This window comes from Corvus brachyrhynchos, unplaced genomic scaffold (genome assembly GCF_000691975.1).
Source record: "Corvus brachyrhynchos isolate BGI_N302 unplaced genomic scaffold, ASM69197v1 scaffold106, whole genome shotgun sequence".
NCBI lineage: Eukaryota > Metazoa > Chordata > Aves > Passeriformes > Corvidae > Corvus > Corvus brachyrhynchos.
In genome coordinates this window covers 2774320-2787981 of record NW_008238834.1, presented here as the reverse complement: position 1 = coordinate 2787981, position 13662 = coordinate 2774320, and the positions used below count along the sequence as shown (strand labels likewise).

The 13662-nt window shown below is 39.0% G+C and overlaps 1 protein-coding gene across 10 annotated transcripts in view; it reads left to right on the top strand.

The window, feature by feature from the left end:
- The window catches only part of GREB1L (growth regulation by estrogen in breast cancer 1 like), a 78021-nt gene that overhangs the window by 30220 nt on the left and 34139 nt on the right, over positions 1-13662 (top strand). For all 10 annotated transcript variants that reach the window (XM_017738243.1, XM_008636815.2, XM_017738240.1 and 7 more), the window contains 6 exons: positions 708-845; positions 2738-2875; positions 3198-3317; positions 5007-5144; positions 6936-7121; positions 12717-13043. In XM_017738243.1, the coding sequence (XP_017593732.1) occupies positions 708-845; positions 2738-2875; positions 3198-3317; positions 5007-5144; positions 6936-7121; positions 12717-13043 (1047 nt within the window). The remainder of the gene's footprint in view (positions 1-707; positions 846-2737; positions 2876-3197; positions 3318-5006; positions 5145-6935; positions 7122-12716; positions 13044-13662) is intronic.

The following is a 13662-nucleotide window of genomic DNA, read 5'->3' as shown; positions in this document are numbered from 1 at the left end:
GTTCTTCAGTTTATCCTTCTATAAAATAAGATTTATAATTTTTAGCCTTGGTAAAGTGCTCTAAGAAGTTTGTTAATTCATGCAAAGAGTTTGGGCTCAAACATCCTTAATTTTTTACCCTGATTTATAAATGGGTATATGCTTTTTATAGTTTTATAGACAGTAGTGCTGTAAGGAGGCTATGTTTTTGGGTTCGTTTTCTTTCTGCCCTTAGTCAAGCTCAGCTGTGTCTGACAGAGATTCAGTGGCTTGTTGTTGAAAATCTCAGGTGATGGAGATTCCACAACCTCTTTAGGCAACTTATTCCAGTGCTTATTCCCTAGGCTTGCTCTCTGCAAGTTACATAAGCTCTTTGTCTTAGCTTCCTCATGTGAACCATGAGATAATTGTGTTTACTTGCCTATCCTATGAAGCTATTTTGAGGAGCAGTGAGATAGCCCTTTCTACGGTTAAAATGTTTTTTTAATGTGTGTGTGAGTGCAAAATATTGTGGAAGAGATCATTCATGGATTCAGTAGATTGTAAGAAATAGAAAAGCCCAGTAAAACGTTTGTTATACCTCCTGAAAGATACATGGTAATTTCTTAGGAGTGTAAAAAAATTGTTAGCAATTTGTGCATAGGTGAGTTTAGAGAAATGTGTATATAATAAAAATTATATATATATATATAATTTTTAATCATTAATTAAACAACTTGTATTCTCAGATTCTTCAATATTCAGTCCAGCAAAATCATCTGCTGCTGCTGTTAACTTAAGTGGAACACAAGACCCATCCCGGACCAAGAACGTGGTGAAACCTCTGGCTCTGTCAGTACAGCTCGTAGGAAAGGCATTTGCTGCAGGTATGGCTTTGCTTTCCAAAGCACCTGAGAGCCATCATCAGGGAATCATCAGGGAATCATCAGCTTAAGAGCCAAGAAAAGAGAGTGTAATTTTTTCGGTGGAAAAGGGGAAAGGGAAACATTCACTAGCATTCTCCAGAACTCTCATATTCTTGCAGTCTTTGGCACAGAAATTTTTGCAGTTATTACTGTCCCCAAGCTTCAGTCTCACCTTGGCTTTCAGACTTAACATACTGGTAGGAGTGCATGTGATATCTCTCTCTGCACTTCCTAAGATATGTAAGAGAGCATAAATGTCACCTCTTGATTCCACACTGATTCCTGCCTCAGTAATTGAGAGCTGTGTGTAGTTCTGCATTTCTAACAGTTATAGTTCCTCAACATAAATTTAGTGGAATTTAGTCTAATTTAAAGGAGTTTTAATATCTCTGGTGTTTTAATTGCTTATTTCTGTATTGTGTGTTTAATAAATTATAACCCTCAACTGCGACATCTAAGTCTCTCACTGACACTCTGTTGTGATAATGTGATTGTTTTTTACTTTAGTCTTTAAGCAATAATAAAAAAGTAGCATCACACTTATTGCAGGACAGTATGCTTGAATAAGAAAATATATCCATTTATTTGGTTTGTATATGCACATGAGTATTACACTTTATACATGATGTATTACATCTGCTATTTAATACAATATATACTGTTATGGTACATAATATTATGCTATATCTAATAAATCATTAACAGTTATGTGTGTAAAATACCCTTTCCCCCTCCATACTTGTGTGATTTTATTTCTTCCCAGCTTTTCAACCACTTCTGTAACTGACCCATGTCCACCATATATGTCCATACGAAATTGTTGACTCAGAGTATAAATGGGGAGCTAACAATGGGCAAGTGAGGTTACTCATGTTTCGTAATTGGCAACCAGAGAGTTTTGTGTCAGAATTTATTTGGATGTCTGCAGCTGGAGAGTAGCATTGTTTTAAGCCAAATACCCACATCTCTAACACTTCCTGTTGCAGCTGCCATCAGCAAGCTGCTGCATCATGTCCTGGTGTTGCTCCTGGAATATGTTCCTGGGAGCTACATCCTTGTGGAGCTGGCCGATATCAGCAAGGAGCTGTAGTTTCCACTGGCTCTGTGCAGTTTATGCCATTTTTTATTCATTCTGCAAAAACTGGGTTCTGAAAAAGAATGAGAATGAGTTCAGACAAGTGATGGTAACTTCTTGTGATCATCTGTTGTTGTACTTTAGTTTTGTGGCTTGGATACAGCAGGTCGTGCTAGAGTGTCAGGCTTGCTGGGACTGGAGGATCACCCTAGGCAGAGGTAGCAAAATTAAGCATGGTTTGCCTCAGTAATGTTCAGGCCATGTACACTTTGCAGCAAACTGCCCTATCGTCCCCTGCCCAGTGTCCTTTGCTAAGGCTTTTGATGAGAGCCCTGTAGTGAATTACTGTGCACGGCATATGGATGACTGGGGGAAAATTATGTAGATACACACAAGCGGCTTAGAAATGTTTACAAACTGAATTCACGATGTCTGTTTCAAAAAAGATTTCACTGTGTAAAAAAATGTGTCACAAATTACCAATAGTTTTGTGTTTGTGTAATTTTATATTGTACGTTGGTGGGGCTTTTTTTGTTTTTTTTTTCTTCCACCTATCTCTCCCCACCTTGAAATCTGGACACCCTTTTTCAAGGCTCAGATTTTTCAATCTGTGCCCAAATGTTTCTCTGCCGAGTACATTTCATGCTTTCTCTGGAGTATGGTTTTTTTCAGTGATGCATCTTGCCCTGTTCTTTTATGTCTGTGTTTGGCTGTATTATTTTGTTTGTTATTTTCAAGATTGTCTAAAGCCACACACTCTGTATTTTATTATACTCAGCTCCTCTTTCACTGCGTGCCACGGATGTTGCTAATGGAAACACTAATGGAGGAAGAAATAACGCATTGAGTTCTACAGTCTCTCGGCCAGTGCCTCACTCGACATCTCCAAGTCCTGGCTGTGCAGCTGGAGACCAAGGTAAAGAAAACTTCTCTGTTCTTTTATTCTAAGCTGCATGGGATGTTGAGCTTGAAATTTGTGATTTTGTTCTTCTTCTGATTGTAGCTGTTCCTACCATTCAGTCTTTACAGATCCATTTGCTTTTCGGCATGACCATTAATGATAATGCTTAACACAGGTACCAATATTTTTCACAGCATAGTCTGGTTTCATGTAAATCTAGGTATGAGGCTCTGGTGCTCTGTGATGACCACTCAACACCAGTGGGAAATGGACTGTGGGCTGGAATTTGGTCATCTGGGAGGACAGGGTTTAGAATTACATTTTCCTTTCCTTCCAGCATCTATGTCCAGTTCTGGACCACCGAAGAAACGTCACCGAGGATGGTCTCCTGGGTCCCCAGTCCCGCCTCCTGGTTTAGCAGTACCTGTTCCTGCAATCCGGCCTTCGACAAGAACAGGTAAAGCTTGAATGTTACCAAGAAGTTTTTTGTTTAAGTGTGAACTCAGAAAGCCCAGCAGCCCTGTGCTGCACCTCTTACGTGGTACACAGCAAACATAACTGATCTTGTCGAAGTCTTTAAGAACACCATGGAGAGTTTTTCAGGTGCCCCAGAGAAGCACACATGATTACCTGGTCCTTGTTGTTGTAATCTAAGATGTGACATGGGAAGTAAAACTACTGTGGGAGAGAGAGGAAAGGAAGTTGCAAGTAATATTACTAAAAATATAAAGGTAAAAGAAATCCACAGTCTCCCAACTGTAACTCAGTTGTTCCAAAATTGTGCAGGTGTATGGATATATGAATATACTTAAAGGATTTTCATTAGCCTTCACCTTGACTTTTGTGTCTCAGTCTGGTATGGGTTGATACAGAAACTGTACACTCTGTTTCTTCATGGGAAAAACAGCTTTATATAATTTTGGCCTAACAAAGGACACTGATAACCACCATGTCATCTTCGGTTAAAATCAGACAGTGAGACCAAACATTAGCTGTGCATGGAAAAGCTGTAGGAGCTTAATATCATGACGTAGAATTCCTTATGAGTACTCACCAATATCCATGTGGATACCTCTGTATTATAACTGTTAATAAAACTGTTCACTATTTGAGTACTTTTCAGTTGTGAGATTAAGTATATTTTGTAAAGCAGTAACTTACTCTTCTCTCTATGGAGTGAGCGAATAAGCATCCAAGGGATGAAAAAAGCCATGTCAACATGCACAATGTATTTTTAACTCTGCTTTTGAGGCCTTGGTATGGAGATGTTTTGAAATTATTTTCAGAGATATTCATCACAGGAGGAAGGGTTAGGTGGTAGTGCAGGCCTGCTTACCTGAACAACACAAATTGCAGCTTTTGTCAGTTTCTATCTTCAGAAATCTGCTGAAGAGACATGATATAAGGCAATCTCCCCTTTTTGTTGAGTTTGTCTCCACTAATCTGCTACCTCTGTTGTGTACTCCATTTTCTATGAGTCTTTGGTAGTACTTTTTTCTGTTGGATAAACAGTTTTTCCTGGTAAAACATATGCATTCATTCATCCTGCCTTTGATGTTTTTCTTTTGATGGCATGGTTTGAAAAAGTGGTTGAAAACCACCAAATGAAGCCTAAGAAACTTGTGAAGCAGGCCTTACTCTGAAACCTGATTACAGATTACAAAATTCTTACACTTGGTTTCCTTTACTTATGAAAGCTGCTCATGCTCTTTCATGAGTAAAGCCTGCTTTTTATCATTGTAGTAACTATCTAAGGGCAGCTTTGAGATTTTGGCCTGCTTTTATTTTTCTTATCTACATATACTGTAGGATGAAGCAGTTTGTTCTCTTGTATTGAGAGGCAGTATTGAGGGGTGGCCTTTTGGCTTAGTACTTGGCTTTGTTTAAAGATGCATATTCAAACCTGTGTTTTGCTCTCTCATTCTCACCAACAATACAGTGGTCAGAAAAAGTTTTATTTTAGGGGTGGGGCTACAGGAGGATACAGGCTCTTCATTTAAATTACTTAAAACTATAGCAGGAAATGCAGAGACCTTTTGAATTTTATTACAGTTAGTGATTTGCAGTAATTTTTTTCTTATTTGTTCATAAGGCCAAATCACAGTATGAGCCTTTTTAGTAATGGAAGTTTCTCTTTATTTTATAGAGCCTCTTTTGTCAGTCCCAGTTCCTCAATCCATGTTAACTGGAATTTTACAGCCTCAACCCATCCCAGCAGGGGAGACTGTAATAGTTCCTGAAAACCTGCTGAATAACTCGGGAGTCAGACCAGTGATTCTGATAGGTAAGTCTTACACTGGGGAATCAAATGCTGCATTTTATACTACTCCATGCTCCCCAGGAGAAAGGGGGTTTTATTTATTTTTGTTGGTTCTGGCAACAGTATTGTACTGGTTCAGTACAATACAAAGTTGGTTTGTCACAGATAGTTTCCCTTAGTTGCTCAATATTTAAAACTAAGAGTCAGGCAATTTTTGGAGAACCTGATTTGCAAAGAGGTCACCACTAGGTCAGATTTATGCAGAACCACTGGCCAAATCTAAGTTTTATACAAATAAGATTTTTGTAAAACCCAAGAAGAGAAATATTTCCAAGTAATGAAAATAGCTTTCCGGTATAAACTATAAACTAAGCAAATGTTTCCTGCAGGATTTATAGTTCAGATCTTGAAGCCCCAGAATTCTACATGAGAACCAGAAAATTGATTTGTACTGACTAAACAGAAGTAAATCATGCTAACTTTTTGTCATTTATAGTCCATAGTTCTTGTAAGCAATTGAGATAACAGATCAGGCTTCAGGCTTTTAAAATCCTTTAGCTGTATAAAGTACATTGTTAACCCTTAGAAAGACAATGCTTTTACTTAAAGAGTATGACTTTCAATGTGAATATTCCTTTCAACCTGAGCTATTTGGGCATACTGTGTAAAAAAAGATGGGTCAGCTAATGCTGCCGAAATTTCAATGAGTGATTTTTTTTGACTCTAAACTTCCTTTAGGTCCAATGTAGTGTAGATGGTCATATAAAGTAGCTTCAGTGTCAACAGAACATGCCTGTCAGTACAGTCCATGAAATAATTTACCATTCCTGGAGAAATGGAGAAGTTCTCCAAGTCCTCACTTGCACAGATAATTTTAATACACACAATTCCTGGAGAATTATCAGGGCCATCTACACCAGTAAATCTGTCAAGGATAGGGTTACGCTTCTGGTTTGTTTTGCTTGGTGTTTTCTGGAAGCCGATTATAAAGCTCTAGCATGGTGCTCTAATGGTTTTCAGAGAAACACTTCCTTATTAAAGATGAGGGTGCCTACAGCCATCAGCTTAAGTGCAAATTGAATGCAGCCCTTAGGCTCTTGGAGAGCTGCCATTAAGTCCTCAGTCAGGCTAAATGTTAGTGGCCCTGAGAAACAGCATCCTATTAATAGTACAGAACCAGATGTACCCAGAAGGATGGATTTGGCAAAATCTCTGTGGAAATGGTTTTTTTTGAAACGAAAAACATTCTGAAGGAAAAGAGGAGTTAGCCTGTGCTCATGTGCTTTACCTTACAGAATAGCATATTTAGTTGTTGATGTTTATTTTACTTGTTTATGAAAACTGAATGGAAAGGTGGCAAAAAAGTGAAATCAATCACAGCAATACCACAGCAGCTGAATCAATGCTAACGTGACTTAATGCTGCTTTTATAATGTTAAGATTAATGTACTTTTACTTTCATTGATTTTTCTTCTTTGTACACTATATTATAGAGGATCTGTATTTAAGGGTCAGGCTAAGGTCCAAATAGATAATATTCTCATCTGTATTTGGATAACAATAATTATTATGCTGCTGGCATGCAGTTAGTGATAGTTCTTGCAAATGTATGTGATCACTTGTTGTAAAGCACAGCAGAGGATCCCTGGCCTATCATTTATTTTTTAAGCAATTGTGATGCCAAAACCAGTCATTGATGCAATGTATTTTGCCAGACAGCTTTAAGAAGAAGTTTGGAAATGTATCATTGTACAAGATTCCATGTAATGGCAAATTTTGTGAATTTATGGGGGGGGTTTGTTTCTTTTATCATAGGCTACGGCACTTTACCTTATTTCTATGGAAATGTTGGTGATATTGTTGTAAGTCCCTTGCTGGTGAACTGCTACAAGATTCCTCAGCTGGAAAACAAGGACTTGGATCTCTTGGGTTTGTCCAGCAGTCAGCTGCTAAGTGTGGAGAACATGATACTTCTAACTATTCAATATCTTGTCCAACTAGGTAAGCAATTTGTCATAAGCACTTGGTTTTATTTGTGACTGTCCTTTTTTCTCCATACCTTCTTTATGTCCCTTTTAGGGCCAGTTTTCTGGCTACTTTTGTGGCTGGAAGAGGCAAGTGGCTCCATCTAGTGTGTGTGACTTCGCCACTTCGTTCCTGAAACGGAAGAAGTGAATTTGAAGGCTGATACTGCTTCTGCTCTCCATATGGGGATTGACCAGGTCACCTTTGTGAAATGGATTTGCAATGCAGATAACTCATTTGCTTAGGGTATCAAACCATCAGTTATCACAGCCCTTTCTAAGGACACTCGGTCTGTTTTATTCAGTTTTGTGGCAAACGCTGGCAGATGTGTGATGGTTGTCATTGTTTTGGTGACAGCACTGTTTACATGAAAACCACATTTGTTATTCAGACTAAGGCAAGTGATTCAGTGAATATCTCATTCTTGTAAATGTTTTTAAATGGACTTTTTGCAAGTTTGAGGGCAAACAAGCAAGCCACATTTTTTTTTCCTCTTATTGCAGGTCCAGTAATTTTCCCTACCTTAGAGTAAAAAGAGCAGTGGTAACAGCAAGGTTTTAGAAGTTAATAATGGAGGGATAGTGTTGGGAAACTTCCATGGCAGTCTCACCCTAACTTTTGTATTTGAAAACATGCTACTTACCATACAGGAATGTGAAGTTACTTTTGGGAAGAGCACAGTGCATCTGTAATACATAATGGTATGAAATATGCAGGTGTTCCAAAAGCAGCACAACTGCTGATAACCCTACAATTTGGGGAGCAAATGTGCTCCTTGCAGGTTTCACCCCTGAGTGCTTGCGCTTTCCTTCCTGTCTCTTACAGAACTGCAGCAAACCATTTACTCTCTAAGTGACCTGTTAGCTTTATTTATCATTCTCTGCCTCAGTAGTCCATTGGATGCCTTGTTTGAGCTGACAGAGGGTTTCTTAATTTTTTACAGGATGTTTTTCTGTTACCTTCTTTCCGTGGGCTTAAATTTGTTGTTTGACATTTATTGGGAAGTTTGTAGAGTCTGCATGTTAAAACCATGTGCTTCACACAGTTCTGGATTGATAGAGGAAGTTTGCAAATTTGTAGCCAGCTGATAACAGCATTTCCAATTAATTAAAAAGAAACTATTTACTGAAGCTTGTGAGTCAGTGAAATCACACTCTATGAGCAAGTCTAACTTTAGATGGATGCAGCAGGTCCATACTTGCTGCAAACTAGAGGAGGCTTCATGCAAAGCTTCTGTAGCTGAACTGTGTTTATCAAGCACTGTGCCTTCAGCCTAAAGCAGTTCCCTTATTAGCAGGTGTTTAGTTTGGCTTTTGTTCTTAGCTGTGCAATGCTGAATAGTTTCCTATTTGACCTTATGTGGAGACAGGTGTCAGCACTGTAAGATGAAAGAGCCTAATGAGGAGAAAAGTAAAAACATTCTGTAGAGGAGAGGATCAAAACATGTTGCTGGTTTGAATATTGTTGTAAACTTAAAACTGTTGGAATTGTGACAGCTGCACTGAACTGTAGCCTTTGTCCCATTTTGTTAAATCAAAGCAGATTAAAGATGATGGGAGGGCAGCCAGCTTCAAAAGTGTTTGACAAGAAGAGACAAATGCACATATAAATTAACAATTTATTCATGTAAGCCTAATTTTTTTCTTGAGAAAGTAGGACTGAAATGTTTTTCTTTTCTCCAGAGTATATTGCAAAAGAGTAAGATAAAGGCAAAGATAAAAGCATGAAAGACAGAGTCTTGCCTAATTTTTTTCAGATCTCACTACTTGTACAAAATATATTTCCAGATGACTGTGATCACAGATGATAAGAATATTATCTATGGAAACGCTTCTTTTTTGAAAAAAAAAAAAAAGGATATAGCTGAGAATTCCTATCAGTTTTCTTGTAAAATTATGACATTAATTGTAGGATGATGCTGTTGTGTTTTCAGAAGTCAGCTGAGCAACTCATGATGATATTACAAATCAAAGCAAAGAAACCAAATGCATTTCTGATGTTTTAAATCTTCTATGAAGACTATACGTAGTTAAACCTGGGATTGCGAGCCATAGTGTTGCTATAAATAAATTCCACTGACTGTGATAAAGGAATAAGTAAAAAAAGATACAGGAATGTGTTTGATTTTAGTGGGCTTTTTTTAGTCTGCCTCCTGGACTTACTCAGATTTCACATTTGTTATCTTCGGCAACATTCATGGTGAGGTATTCTCAAGCTTTGTTTTTATACATCAGAATGCCCATATTTGCAGCATGGGTTACATTCCACCATCTGCAATTGTCAGCTTTTTACAATTGCACTGCCATTTCTACAAACACAATCTCAGCCTGTGCAGTGCTGAGGTGGTCTGTGTTCTGGTTGAAGGAGATTTCTGAACCCTTTTTTATACCACCTGTTTAGAATTCTGAAATCATCTCCCTTCTCTCTTGCTGTGGTACATTTGAATCATTTTGACCATATATGTTGTATGCTGTGACACCCAGAGGTGTTTTGTAGTTTTAATATCCAAATGCACATCCAGACTCAAGGCAAGAGCAAGGCTCTGTCTTGAGTGGAAGGGAAGGTCAAAAGCTCAAAGCAAGAGCTTATTCCAGCAATTCTCCTGTCTTAGATGGTTGGAGAAGTATTCTCTGGGGGATGCACCCCGAAGTTTGTCTACCCAGAAATGAGTGTCATCCAGAAGTGGATGACATTTGAATATGTTGACTTAAACTGTTCAGAATAATAGAATAAAATCACAGCAGCATAGAATCATTTAGGTTGAAAAAACCTTTAAGATCAGTGAGTCCAGTCATTAACCCAGCACTGCGAGGTTCACTACTAAACTATATCCCCAACTGCCCCATCCTGGTGTCTTTTGAATGCCTTCAGGTATGCTGAATACACCACTTCCCTGGGCAGCCTATTCCAATGCCTAACCACCCTTTTGGTGAAGAAATTTATCCTAATATCCAATCTGAACCTCCCCTGGCACAACTTGAGGCCATTTACATCTGTCCTGTCACTTGTTACCTGAGAGAAGAGACCAATTCCCACCTGGCTACACCCTCCTTTCAGGCAATTGTAGAGAGCAATGAGGTCCTCCCAAGCCTCCTTTTCTCCAGGCTAAACAACCCCAGCTCCCATTTCCGATAAGACTTCCAGACCCTTTCCCAGCTCCATTGCCCTTCCCTGGACATGCTCCAGCACCTCAGTGTCCTTCTTGTAGTGAGGGGCCCGGAACTGGACACAGCACTCGAGGTGTGGCCTCTCCAGTTGCTGAGTACAGGGGGATGATCCTGCCCTGGTCCTGCTGGCCACACTATTTCTGGTGCAAGCCAGGCATTGGCCTTCTTGGCCACCTGGGCCCATACTGGATCATGTTCAGCCAGCCATCAACCACACCCCCAGGTGCTTTTCCACCAGGCAGCCTTCCAGCCACTCTTCCCAAGCCTGGAGCACTGCATGGGGTTGTTGTGACCCAAGGGCAGGACATGGCACTTGGTTTTGTTGAACCTCATACCATTGTCCTCTGCCCATTGATCCAGCCTGTCCAGATCCCTCTGCAGAGCCTTCCTGCCTTCTGTCACCTTCAAACTGCCTAAGGGGGCTCTCATACAGAATCACAGAGTATTCTGAATTGAAAGGAACCCGTAAGGATCATCGAGTCCAACTCTTATGGGAATGGCCCATATGGAGTTTGAACCTACTACCTTGGCATTATTAGCACCATGCTCTAACCAACTGAGCCAATCTCACTCAATCCCCTTGTCCATATCATCAGTATAGATATTAAACAGACTGGCCCAAACACTGAGCCCTGGGGAACACCACTTTTGACTGGACACCAACTAGATGTAACTCATATATTAATATTTTATGATATTGCTTATTTTGCAGTTTTGTTTTTGAAGTCAAGATGATCATTTGCATGCTCATTTCTGTAGAGAAGCTTCCATATATTCCCATTTAACATAGACATATTCTTTTAGGAAATGGTTCACAATTAAAATCAATATCTATCCCTTTGTCTTACATCTCATCTGATATTAGTTCCATTATTTTTCTGGATAGTTGTGAAGGAAGACTGCCATACTTTCTTATAAGTAATCTGAGTGAAATTCTGTGTATTCTCATACTGAGAATCTGCCCTTCTATTTGTACAATTATTTTAATCTTCTTGGATTCATGATGACCCTTGTGTTAAGAGCTTGTCTCCTAAGTAGCCTCCCTCAGTCAGGAAAAGTTTGCTTTTATTTCTCTTAGTGGGTAGCATCATTTTCACAGGTTGATATATTTTAGGTAAACTTTATTTCTGCAGAGGAACATTCTTCTCTACTGATAAATGTCTAGGGGTTTTTTTTAATTCTGAGATCTTCAAGGACCTAGAATGCGTGATGCTTTCTTAGAAGGGAAAAGAAAATGCATTTCCAAAAGAGAACACTAAAAGAGAGAATTATGCCCATGCTGTGTTAAATTTGACTCATCAGAATTTTTCAGTTTGCATCAAAAATGAAAACAGCCTTGCACTTACAAATCTATAGTTGTCTTACCATTCTAAGGTAATTGGCTGGTGGCACCTTCCATATGTTACTTCTCAAAAAGGCAAAAATGACAACAGGCGGCAGTTTTTACAGATTCTGTGCTGTGGGTTGTTTACCCATGCCCTGTTTCTCACACAACCTTTCTGTTTCCTGGCCTGGAAAGAAAACATAGAACCAAACCCAGTATTTCACATATCTCTGATATTTAAACCCCCCTGTTTTGTCATAGAAAAGCAAGCTGCTGAAGTGTGAAGCTGCCTCCTTTGGCACTGATACGAGATCTTGGCAATATAAGCTATGGTTACTTTTTACTCTGTGTTCATGAATGTTTTTAACTGTTCCTGAATATGTTTGACAATGAGACAAAGCTAACTGAACAGAATGTTAATTGAAGTTCAGTTGGAGGACTGATGCTAAGACAGGATGGTTTATATTTCTGTTTTCCAGTTCAAGTTGACAGTACAGTTTATGGGGTCTGGGGAAATGTAGATCTAAAGTTGCATATTCTTATTTATGTTAGATGCTTGCAGATTAATTTAATTAACTAAGGAAGAGGTTAGAAATGTTTATTTGCATCCATGCTTGGTTGATTAGTATGCATGATGAGAAAAAGCAAAGCAAAGGGCACTTAATAGGCTTTGTCAAGCTGCATGGCTGTGATTAGGCTAGAAGGATAAGCATTTTGGTTTTCTGCTGCAAAAACATATGGCTGCATGCTTAATCCTTCTCTTCCAGGCAAAAGGCACATATTTTCCCACTCCCTCGTTTGTCCCACCAGTTGCTGAAGGTAGGAAAGCTAGGAGTGAGGTGGAATACCTCATTGTTTAGAGGGAAAAAAAAGCATGATGGTGGAAGAGAAAGATTTCTAAAATGAAAAAGCAAGAATAAGCAATGTGGGTAGATATCCACTGAGCAGCAAGTGTTTTTTTAAAATATTAAAAAATGTGGTGAAGGAGCTTGTCAGATCAAGACAGACATGTAATTGTTCCGGGTTCAATAACATTTTTATATGAAACACTGTTCTTCTGTTTGTTTGTTTTCATTGTAGGTCCTGACCAGATACCCCTGAGGGAAGAATTTGAGCAGATCATGTTGAAAGCTATGCAGGAGTTCACTCTGAGAGAGAGATCCTTGCAAATGAGTGCACAATGTATTTCTGTGTCACCAGGTCAACTCCCTTGGCTTGCCAGGTTAATCGCTAGTGTGTCCCGGGACCTCGTGCATGTGGTTGTCACCCAGAATTCCCTGGCAGAGGGCATCTCAGAGACCTTGAGGTCTCTCAATGAAATGAAACATCAGCAAAAGCTTCCAGATTATGTAGTTGCCATTTGTGCATCAAAGATTAGGGGAAATGAATTCTGTGTGGTGGTTCTAGGTAAGTATATTTGCAGACTGCTTCAAATGGCAATGCCAGATTAATTTTCTTGAGTTATTGATCCAGTTTTTAAATCCCTTTTGTTCTTTTTATTCTCCTTTGTATTGTTGCACTGCAGTGTCACAGTTTACTGTATCTTCAGCAAGACTTGGAGTACTGAGGTCCATGAGGATCTAGAAAAATGTCTTTATGCTAGTCATTACTACTTCTTGAGAGGCCTGAGACTTTACTGTTTGTATGACTACCTTAGAAAATATCTTGAAGTGACCCAGTGGCAAAATAGTTAGTTTGTCTTTGTTTCATGTAACAACTGCGATATTTTATGTGGCAGAGTCTTCTGCAACCTGCTTAAATCAGAACATGCTTTTCCTCCTTTTTATCCTTTTTATTCTGCACTGGTGACTGGCTGTGATGTTTTTGGGTGAATGAGTGTGTCTGGATGGAAATGAACTTTGACTAATCATCTTTCCTTTGTAGGCAGATAAATCAGTAATGCCATTTTTTTACTTTTTTTACCTCTTTTCCCACACACTAGGGATAATTACTTTTTCATATTTACCCAGAATCCTCCGTTTCATCTAAGGTACAAATACTTGCTTTGAATATCATTTGTCGTGCA